General features: G+C 38.8%; 1 protein-coding gene across 3 annotated transcripts in view; it reads left to right on the top strand.

The window, feature by feature from the left end:
- Positions 1-12,091, top strand: part of CFAP54 (cilia and flagella associated protein 54) — a 615,020-nt gene that overhangs the window by 596,209 nt on the left and 6,720 nt on the right. For all 3 annotated transcript variants that reach the window (XM_077265522.1, XM_077265521.1, XM_077265523.1), the window contains 3 exons: positions 7,763-7,945; positions 9,094-9,200; positions 11,301-11,472. In XM_077265522.1, coding sequence (XP_077121637.1) covers positions 7,763-7,945; positions 9,094-9,200; positions 11,301-11,472 — 462 coding nt within the window. The remainder of the gene's footprint in view (positions 1-7,762; positions 7,946-9,093; positions 9,201-11,300; positions 11,473-12,091) is intronic.

The following is a 12,091-nucleotide window of genomic DNA, read 5'->3' as shown; positions in this document are numbered from 1 at the left end:
ATTGTGGCATGTCCCATCAGATACTACAATCAATGTTTTGTCAGATTCATAGGGAATTCAACAAAAAACCTTCTATATAACTTCATATGAAATTGGAAATAGAGAGGGATCTCTAAATAAAGACTTAGCGTTGCTTGTAGTTCTCCTATCATACAGTGTTGTGCTTGAAGAAAAAGAATGCCCTGAAATGTCCATGTGTGCAGTTCTCCACTCCGTGCAGCATTTCATATGCTAAGAATGGACTTTCAATTTTGATGATATGCATATTACTAAATATATTGTCAGATATCAAATGGCGCTATAGGAGGAGCGAACAAGGGAAATGGCTATTCCCAAATCTAGACTAAACATAAGTGTCGAGTTGTAATAGTTATAATCATGAGTAGTGGGTATAATCTATTATTAGGACAGAATTGTGATAGCTCCAAGTGGATATTTCTCAATATATCTGAACAGAATAATTATGCATAAATCATTTAGGTACAGTGGGGAAAAAAAGTATTGAGTCAGCCACCAATTGTGCAAGTTCTGACACTTAAAAAGATGAGAGAGGCCTGTAATTGACATCATAGGTAGACCACAACTATGAGAGTCAAAATGGGAAAACAAATCCAGAAAATCTTGTCTGATTTGGCAAGATTTATTTTGCAAATTATGGTGGAAAATAAGTATTTAGTCACCTAAAAACATGCAAGATTTCTTACTCTCACAGACCTGTAACTTCTTAAGAGGCTCCTCTGTCCTCTACTAATCCCAATTCTGTCCTAGTAATAGAATATATCCGCTACTCATGATTAGAGCTTTTACCACTCTGTGACACTTTTGTTTAGCCTAGATTTGGGAATAGCCATGTTCCTTGTTCTATCCTCATATAGCGCCATGTGATATCTGACAATATTTTTCTTTTATTTCAATTTTGATATGCATATTAGCATATTGCTGTGAATATATGAAAATGTATTCCTAGATTTGTATGCCATGACTAAAATGTATTCACTATGAAACTTGGCACTCAATATGTTGAAAAAGTAGAGTTATTTTATTTCGTATTTGCAATCCAATATGTTTTAGACGTTTTGGTCTTAAAGGCAGACCATCAGTACTAATTGCATATGAGAACTGCAGAATCAGCGTAGCGCAGGTTTGCAGTGTCTAGGGCTCCTTCTGTCAGTGGTGGACTCTGCACACCTGCGCTACGCTGATTCTGCAGTTCTCATATGCAATCCGTACTGATGAAGGTCTGCCATTGAGACTGAAATGTCTAAAATATTCTGGATTGCAAATGCCAAATACAATAATTCTTCTTTTTCAACATATTGAGTGTCATTTTCATATTGAATTGTATTACAGGATCTTGAGCACCAATCCAACCAGAAGTGCCCTGGTAATCAAATTAATAGAATTTGTAACATGGTTTGGGAATCAAGATAAAGGGGAAAAATATCTTATTATTAATAAACCAGTGTCTGTAGTGTTTTTACATTACTTTGTTTGCAGCTAGGCAAATTTGGAATATTTTTGCTGAAAAGAGTAGACTCGATTAGGCTGGGGCTACACGGCAACTGAAGCTGTGACACTGATCTCATGGTCAAATATTGTTCTATGAATAATACCGGAGAATGGGGTCGCGCTGTGACTGCTGCAAGCAAGTTGCAAACAATCCAACAGGTTTCAACTTGTCCAACAGGTTCCAATTTGTCTTGTCAGTCGTGAAGTTCTGTGGGTTGCTACGTCACCCCAATCACTAGCACTATGCTGCAATATAGCAGCATCATAGAGCGATCTTTGGCTTGACCCAAGTTGTGGGCAAAGCTGCCTTAAAGCTTCACCCTAAAACAGGAGTCCCCAACCCCTTTTACCTTGAGAGCCACATTCAACTCTGAGATGGTCACGAACTACATCAGATAACTCAGCCCCACAGTAGTGATACACAGAACCTGCCATGACCGATGTGATGACAGCCAAAGCTTCCCCACAGAAAGCAAACTGAGACCTCATGCTCCCCTCCCATATAGTCTGTATAGTTGCTTCCAAGGGTTCCCACTTTACCCCCATTTAGTAATTACGTTCAGTTTCAAGTACCTGGTCTGAATATCAGTATCATCCTATCTCCAGCTTGCAATTTTATTTCTCTCCTCGTCTCCTTGGGAGTATATGCACACCCAGATCTGCTCTTCTGTGCAGGGCTATTCACAAGTCACCATCTAGACACCTTAACTGGTTGCTAGATATAATGCTAATACACCAAGATGACAGACAGCCACAAGACACACAACATGGGTCTGCGAGCCACAGTTTGGGGACCTCTGCCCTAAAACATAGATATGGCTTGGATGGATTAAAACTGGTTGGCATATGCTCTTTAATAGGACTTTAATAAGCAGCTCCTACTTCTGGATTATGGCTGAAAAACCTCAGGCGCCACATCTTTCCATTATTTGTATAACAGGCCAATGATCATGTTTGCAGTATTCACAGGTTAGTTTTGGAATCATAACTGAAGTGGTCATCTGAACTCTCCTAGTTGTTCATAAGTGGTATTCAAGGTAGTGAGATATTTTTGGTATTTTCATTCTCTAATAAGTAAACTGCATTTATCAGTTGTATCACCCAGTGCACTATTTAAAGAATAAAATGCACATTTGTAAAACAGGTTCCAGAATTACAATATCAAATTGATAATATCAGATTTCATCCTGAAAAAACATTAAACATAGTTGACATCTCCAAACGACATCATATTAAAATGGGGTATGGACCTATTTGTTAGTTTATTCTCTGTTTCCTCAGATCATGAGCTGCAGATAGCTGACAGGTGCAGGCATATTCGTGTATTACCCTGAATGTAGTAGATAGCTAACAAGCAGACATCCCTTTGATTATTGTGTTTCATTACAGAAACAAAGCTTTGTTGCTTTTAAACATGTCATGATGAATTCAGTCAAACTCCCCCTGTAATGTAATGTCATGAAATGTTTTCTACAAAGATGAAAGTGTCATTATGCAAACGTTCTTTATTATGAGCAGACAGGGCAGATCCTCATCCGAAATTCATAACGTCTTTTATTGAAAATCTAGCATGCAAATATTTTGATTTTATGAAATAATTAAGCTTTGGTAAATGTTAAGCGCTGTGGAGGTTTGTTTTTCCTGCGTTATTGATTTCATTTTCCTTTGGTTTGGTGAGTGGATGTACAGTAATTGGACTGAAACATAAGAATGATTTAATTTTGAAAATCCTTATGAAGAGGAGATGATGATATTTGATCTGGTCTATAATGCAGTGAAGAAATGCATAATCAATACCATTTCAGAGGTTACAGATTCTTATTGACTGCACGGCGATATATTTTTTTCACATAGTATGTGTGATGTGCTACACATAACTGGGCACACCAGTCAGATGCCACGGTATTCCGTAAGAGTATATTTTAATTTTGTGATACCTTATAGAGAGAGCATGACATGACTGTGAAAAAACGTAGATAGACTGACTATAGTCAGACTACAGTTAACGTGAATCGGTTCACAGGACCCAGTCTATTTCACACGTTAATAGTCTGGACCTGCTGAACGGGAGCCCTGAGTACAGCCTCTTGTGTGACGGCATCAGCGGCTCTTCTCTGGACTAGCTATCCTAGTGTAACGTCACATGTTCGTCACACCACAAAGATGTAGTCGCTCCAGTCTGACTAATCAAAATTGCTACGTATACCCAGAGTTAAGAGGTGGTTCTCAGGTCTTCCTTCGAGCAACCACAGATCATTGACATAACTGATGGACCAGGTCTTGCAAATCGGTTCGCACCAACTCTAATTCAGACTCATGGCTTTTTTTGATTCAATGTACATAAAGCTCATGCCACACCATTACCAGTGGTCTATAAGAGAAAAGAAAGGAAATCCAGCTTCTTAATCTTCAGTTACAAAAGAATATTTATTGAATTATATTCAATAGTCGCAATGCCAATAAAAAATAAACATGCCAATGGGCAATTTAATTATGGGAGAGTACAAAATCCTAATAAGTGAGGAACAAACTCATCCTGATTAGACTTAACATTTGCCATGCTTAAAAAATGAGATACTGCATGTATCAGACTCAATGTCACATGTAGCCTGCATCATGTCCTCATCAATGTGTAGATCCTTATTTTGTTTTAAAGATGGTATGTTTTCTGCCAAGAGCTCAATTTTTGCGTCAGTGTGTTTGGATACCCTTTCAGTGCGCCCCCTCCATTCCAGAAATAAAGGGCCTACGTGGTGGAGTGGATTTGTTTTTATGGTTTGTGGACATCAAATAATGTGTTGGAACTGTTGGTTTAGTGACCATCAATGACCATCAACGATTCCATCAAATTCTGCTTAATTTTTTGTCTGTCGTGAGCAGTCTGTAGGATCTTCAAGAGGGATGTGCTAAAGGATTTTAATTTGTTAAACATGAGTTATGATAATAAAGTGAGAAGGTTATCATTTCCTGACACCTCATCACACATTGCACTTCTATGGGAGAGCCAACACATGCAATGGCCCATAGGAAGTCATTGTGTTCCAACAAATGCCCATGATAGCAAAGAGCCGTCCCTGTTTCCTTAGAACCCATCTTGCAGAAACGCTTTTTCTCACTGCTAAAACATTATTCAGAATAACAGAACTGATTTACAGTCACAGAACTTTCAGTAATAAATCTACGACATGTAGAGTCTAGAGAAATCCCACCTTACACTGAGAAATTCAGTTATCAAATGCCAAAAGCAAGTGAAAAGTAGGAAATTGATGAAAAAGTAGAAAGTTGCAAATAAGATTAATTCCTCCAACAGATCATAGAAAAAAGTTACCAATGAGTAAGCAGATAAATAAAGTGCAAAGAAAAAAAGGGGAAAACCTTTAAATGGCAGGATAGTATTTAGTTTTAATAGAATTTCTCAACAATCTTTCCTACATGATTTTTCTGGCTGTGAACTATTGAAACTTGCAAACTGCGTTTCTCATCTTTGGTAATAACCATTAACACCTCAGTCTAAACTCGTTATGCTGTTCAGTAAATGAAACTATTACACCTCATTAGTTCCCATGTTTTGAATAGTAAACGTTTCTTTTCTGAGATGTATAAATGTATAATCATTTATAGCCTAATAGGGAAATAAAGCGCTGGGTAAAGATCAGTCCATGTACAATTTGTCCTTTCTTGTGTTGTGAGAATAGCGATTAGCGTGTTCAGGAAAAGGTCATAGAAAGTTTTACAAATGCCTAGTCCTGCAACGTGATTACTGTTCTGCCATGTCCTAGTGAGGAAGCCATTGTGCAGCTTCTGCAGGGTGAGTACAAGTGCTAAAGATGGTGAGCAAATTTATGAAACTTCTAAATTGTGTATAGCTGAAAGCTGTTATTTGCCTTAAGCTTCATTATTGCTGCAAAACATGACTGTCCACATATGGAGACCCTACTGTTCTACATTACAGAGCTGTAGGCACTTCAGCCTTGATTCGTCAAGACTCGCTGGTCTTCATGAGGAGGCATGGTGGAGTCATACGCTTTGGATTCATGGAGAGGTTCACTCCTTTTCATGAATCTGGAGCATCAGACAAGTGGCGAGTGACTCTGTGCACCATAGCAAAAATCTCACTCCAGTTATGGAATGGAGTGGGATTTCTGGCATAAGGAACCCCACAGTTCTTCATAAATTAGACAAGCTATGGCTTCACACCCCTGCCCTGCCCAAGCGATTATAGTCACCGCTAAGTGAACAGTAAGTGCGGCTGTAATCACTCTCTGGCACTTTGCTTGACAATCTACTATGTGTGTATGCAGAGGCAGCTGTCAATCAGATTGCAGGGGAGAGAGTACAGCTGCAGTCACTGTATAGTGAGCGGTGACTATAAATGATGATTGGAAGCTTCTGGAAGGCTACAGGTGAATTTTTCAGAAAGGCAGTCATGATTTTAAACACTTTCATCTTGCAGACTGACTCTATATTTGCAGGAAAATAGCATTTCTGGAAATTAGAGGTTCCATTCACATAGATCAGTTTGTTGTGAAACGAAAGAAAATGGATAGGAGACTCATTTGTTCTACACAAGTACCATGGTCATGAATAAAGCAAGCTTCTAATAATAAAGTCTCTGTCAGCACCCATAGAATTCCTATGCTGTCATAAATGGTACTGTTGGTATACTGGTTTGTCTAGAACAGGTTTAGTGCACCAGATGATCCTACGTTTTAGGTCTCATTTATATGTCTTGTCATCAGTAACTGTGTTTTGACCCAAGCTATATAGGAGAAATGTTATGAATGTGTACATAATGCAATTTTATTTTTAATTAATTTGATTTAAGCAATGAAACAGTAACAGCAGGATAATGCACAAAGAAAAGGAAGGACAAGTGTCCTGTTTACAAGGCAGTGTTACATATATCAAAGTAATATGAAAAGTAATTGAAATGTTTGAGGGTTGTCCGGCCTTGGGGTACATGTCGGCAGTCACTGCATGTGACTGCAGACTTGTGAATCTTCACATTGTGCGCACTGCACTATCTGAGGATTCTCCAGTGCGGGAGCGTGTGACCCCTCAAGTATGTGATTTGCACATATGCGTTAACGTGCTGACTCAATGCTAAACAACTCTGGTCAGAATGTGGCCAGAAGTATGCAAATCGCATAATGCGCCAGCATCGTAGAATCCTTACAGTGTGCAGTGCACGTGATGTGAGGATTCATAAGTCTGCAGTCACATAGTGACTGTAGACTTGTACCCCAATCCGGACAACCCCTTTAATACTTAGTACAGAATGAATGTTTAGATGAAGCAATAACAACAATGTCTTTAGTGTCATATGAGTCCTTACCAAGCATTACCATTTCCCTTTGAGATTTACCACTCATTGATGTGATATTGTATCAATATTAGGGTTGTGACCACTGGACCTATTACATTGGTATACATAGCTTAGCTAAACACTACAGATCCTTCAGCATTTTCCTGACACAAGGCCACTCTACCTGGAGCTGTCTTGCATTTGATTGGCCTACATTGGTTTTTTCATTAGTGATTAACATTGTAAAATCCATTGAACTGCTTACATGGAGGACAGAATAGAGAGTAGGAAATAGGCATAGTATTTATACTGTAGTAACACTATATTACTGCCACATTATTCAGATCTTTACCAAACTTTGTTGGTGGAGGACTGCTCCAACAGATCTGATGCCAGCATCTCGGTTTTCAGAAATTATTTCTACATTTTTTTCTGAGTTTAGAGAAAATATCAGTGAATGCCTGGAGTAAGCCATAAACATTGTAGACCACATTGGATGTAATCAATAAGTACTGGGAAAATACAGGGCTAATAACCAGCATTACTCAGTTTCCTTATAAGATGGCAGGCCAATCCCTCCGAGACCAGTAGGTTTGGTAAGGGGGCCACTTGTTAGTAGCCCTGCATGTTTTTGGCATAGGTGGTCTACTCTTATTGTGACCTAACATTTTTATTTTTTGATCCACATTATAGCTGATGTATCTCAGCATTAGCGTTTCCAGTGGTGTGTATTTGTGACCGTTTCTAACGTATATGTTATTATAATGTAGTGATTCATGCTTTTGGGGGCATATGGCGTAGACATTTTCCTGGGGTGATTGCTTGGGTACTCTGCGGATTGTAGGTATTTTCTAGGAATCCGTACAGAATCTATGTGCATTCAGTATGACAGCTTTTCATACTTTTCATGGCTACAATCCCAAGTTAATTACAGTATCTATGTTTCAGACAAATTTGGAAAATGAAGTTAATCAGCGTATGCCACAGCCATTAAAATCACCATCCAGTGGGTCACTGCAAAGCAAAGTAAAAGTTCAAGAGGAACACATGGCAATATGTGCTTTGGATCAGGAACTTTGTCTGCAGTGGTATCTCCCACCTTTGGAGAGGTCAACAGAAGAGAAACCAATGGTAATTGTACATCTTTGAGGCAAGAACTGAAAGGGAATCTGTCAGCAGGTTTTTGCTGTCTTATCTGAAGACAGTAGGCGATAGAGGCTGAGACACAGAACTCAGGGAAGTGTCACTTGTCAAAGTGCCTGCTGTCCTTCACTAACTGTGAATGATTTATCACTAAGAGATTAACATTTCTAGTCCCGGCAAATTAGGACCTCACTGTCTATGGACTTTGTACATAGAGAGCCTGGTGTGGGCGGGGTTAGCTTTCTCAGCTCTGCTGCATTGCTAAATCTAAAAGCTCTGATTGTGTCAGAACGGCTGTACCCACTAATCTATGTGATACATCGTTGGATTCAGCTTCTCTTTGCCTATATCAGACTGCTCTCAGATGAGATAGCAAAAACCTGCTGACATATTCCCTTTAAGGGTATATTTACAGTACTTGAGTTGTTATTTGCTGCGTTTTTTAAAAAAACTGCAACATTTTTGACATATCATATTTTGTTTGAAGGGCTAAAACAATTGTGAAAAATTTACAAAAAAAATCAGGAAATGAGCAAATACTTTTCCCTCTTCACTTTATGTGAAATCCAATGCTGCTATTTTTTCATTTTCGTAGCAACAAATGTGTTTCCCATTAAATTGATTGATATTCTGATATCCTATGTTCCAGTAGAAGGATCAGCCAATATGTAGTATTTCTATATTGTATGTTCTATATGTTTGCTTTGTTGTTCTCCTTATTTGCAAGAAATACTGGTCCTGATTCACCAAAGTGTTTTTTGCCAGATTTCTGGCATAAAACACTTGGAGAAGTCTCAAAATTTTCGCAACTTGCAACGTTTTCATGGTTTTAGACTTATCGGTGAAAGTGGGCGTAGCATGGGCAGTATGGGACGTTGTAGGACTCTTGATGAATTAAGCACATCTTAGCCCACCCAGCATGTCCATCATTAAGACTAGCGTACAAAACCCCAGCCTAAATCAGTCGGGCTCGTAATCTACATTGTAGCATTAAATGACACAATTTGTTTCAGTAAATCAGTTACCTCACCCTATGTAACCCCAAATGTGACAATTTTTGCATTACAGCACTGAATTATTTATTATACATTTATATACCTGATGTTTACATTTTTCATTATGTATTCATATTTTAGGTTTTACTAATGTATGCCCATAACAAGCAGAATATTGATGTTAGAGACCTAAAAAAGTGTGATCCTTCTGCTGTCCAATGTGGCTATCTTTGGGTTTCTTTGACAGAGTAAGTACAGCATTATCTTTATATCTATTCTGTGTATCTTCCATATTGCTTATGAGTGTACTGGTCACATCATACAATCTACACAACCTATATTAAATATATAGTCCAGGACTTGTGCTTCTATGATCATTGTTCTTGATGACCTGCCAACATGGCCCTGCTGTTAAGACATCAGTGCCATCATCTTTGTCACAGCACAATGGAACCACACGTTTCGCCGTTACAAATTGTCCCATAATAGACACACTCCTATAAGAACTCATTGACCATAAATTTGGAATTGGGCAGAGGATTATTACCAGATGACCCTGATAATAGCTATACATATACTTGTTTTATATTTTGTACCTAGGCAGTGTCCCATTGCATCCCCAAGTAGTGAGCCTTAATTGTAAATCAGTCCTACATCATGTACGTTATGTGAGGGCAGCACGGTGGCTCAGTGGTTAGCATTGCAGCCTTGCAGCGCTGGCGTCCTGGGTTCAAATCCCACCAAGGACAACATCTGCAAAGAGTTTGTATGTTCTCCCTGTGTTTGCTTGGGTTTCCTCCGGGTACTCCAGTTTCCTCCCACACTCCAAAGACATACTGATAGTGAATCTAGATTGTGAGCCCCATCGGGGACAGTGATGACAATGTGTGCAAACTGTAAATTGCTGTGGAATATGTTAGCGCTTTATAAAAATAAAGATTATTATATTATTATTCTTCCATTTAGTCTGAAGAATTGGAGGGCTATTTGTGGTAGTTGCCTCTATATGTTTATGATAGTCATGCATACTGTGTGGTAGGTTTGGCACATCTTGTTAGAATTTAAACAACTTTCTCCTACACCAATGAATATTCATGATGACTACACTTCACAAGTTATTCCTATCTTCAAAAGTGGATATTGCCAGATATTGCTTGTAAAAATAAGCACTTTTGTAATTTACTGGTTTATTAAAATTTGCAGCTATTCTTGAGATATTAACATTTCTGTTTGTTCTCAGTCAAGATGGGGTGCGGAGTGTACATTAATGAGAAAAAAATGAACTTTTTTGAATTTACCAAATGGCTGCAATGAAACAAAGAGTGAAAAATGTAAAGGGGTCTGAATACTTTCCGTACCCACTGTTTATGCCTTCACTTGTATTTAGCTGATCTCATATGCATAAAAGTTGAGAATTAAAAAAAAAAGCATTTTATTGTATTTTCGTATGTCATCTCTATGCTAGGATATCATGAAAAATACACAGCATGAGAGTGCACTAGTGATAGATTCTCATCATGTCCCTTTGTCAGATTGACATGAAGGCCTTGTGAGGAATTGAGTATGGAAGAGATATTATTTTAAATCGAATTTGTAATGATGATGCTTGGAGGTGGACAACATATTTCTAATACATAAAACGTACTAATTAAAACGATAGCAGAATATAACAGTAGCTGTGAAATGTTAGTACATGGAAGCAGCAGTCATGTGAGCACAACTGGCCAATCAGAGAACAGGGGGAGTGTTTGAGACCACTAATGAACAGTGTGCATTGGGTAGGCTAAGAAGCAATATGGCCATCTTAGGCAACAGGAGAGAGACAAATTACAATGCCACAAAACTTCAAAAAGTGGGCACCAATCATTTCTAATTATGCCACTGCTAAATGTTTTATTGAAAACCAATAGGTCACTATGATTATAATATTCCTCCCGTTCCCATCACCTGACATGGTGTACTCCATGCTGAGAAGGCTATGTGCACACAGAGTTTTTGAGGAGATTTTGGAGCACGGACTAACCTGAAATTCTAGAAATCCTCCTCAAAAACCTGCAGTTTCTGCTCTAAAAACTCAGCAAAAAAACTCAGCATGCCCATATCCTTATGTTATTGCAAATCATTGGTTTTCTGGTGGAAACTATCAGCAAAGTCTTGCTTCTTCTTACAGGTTGCCCCCTTGTAAAAGAGCTCCAGTGGAACACAGTGTAGTAAAACATACCTGGGGGCTTTTTTGGCATTGATTTTGTTTGAGGTTTCGTTGTTTGTGTGTATTTTCAGCCTTCGTAAATAAATGTTTTAACCTGATGAACAGCACTCACTGGTGTTTATTCTTCTTTTTTTACCAGTGTTTTGTCATTACATGAGAAACTTTGTAATCTGAAGCATAAGGCAGAAATCTCCATCCATGACGTGAGTGATACCTCTATCTCAGGAAGTGGGGAAAAGCGAAAACGATCTTCCCAGACGGCTGAAAGTAAACGTGACCTGAAACCAGGGAAGATCACAGAAGAACTGCAGGTATAACAGACGGCTCCCAATCAGCAGGGTAATTTATGTGGGAGGCTGATGGGTGTAAGCACATTGGTAAGCATTAGTATTAGTAGCTTGGCTGTCACACTCCGATGCAGGAGGAACACATCAGTATCTGCTGACAGGCCAGGGATCTATGTATCACTCTTCCAAATTGCATGCCATGGCAATAGATACACTTTTCATGTTTCTACTTATCTGGGATATTTGTAAATCATAGTTACTGACTCCCATTGATTCAGACTATTTAGCATGAAGAAAAATTGTGTGTGGCATTTAATGTTGTATTGTGCTGCATAGAAGTGCTGCCAGTGGGGAAAGCAGTGTTGTGTCAGTCCGTCAGAATACTATTTATATGGTGCAGCATACTGCTGATGCTGCCATAATCACATGAGTGATTCTAACATTATAACTAGTGATGAGCGACCATGCTCAAATAAGGTGTCATCCAGACATGCTCAGGTGCTATCCGAGTGTCTTCGGCGTGCTCGAAAAATATGCTCGAGTCCCCGCACCTGCATTTATCGCAGCTGTTCGACACATACATTGGCTGCTGTCTAAGAAACAGGCATTTCCTGCATATGTTGGAGGTTGCCTTCACAGAAAT

Source organism: Ranitomeya variabilis, chromosome 5 (genome assembly GCF_051348905.1).
Source record: "Ranitomeya variabilis isolate aRanVar5 chromosome 5, aRanVar5.hap1, whole genome shotgun sequence".
Lineage (NCBI taxonomy): Eukaryota > Metazoa > Chordata > Amphibia > Anura > Dendrobatidae > Ranitomeya > Ranitomeya variabilis.
The sequence above is the reverse complement of the archived record's forward strand: the minus strand, read 5'-3'. Positions and strand labels throughout refer to the sequence as shown.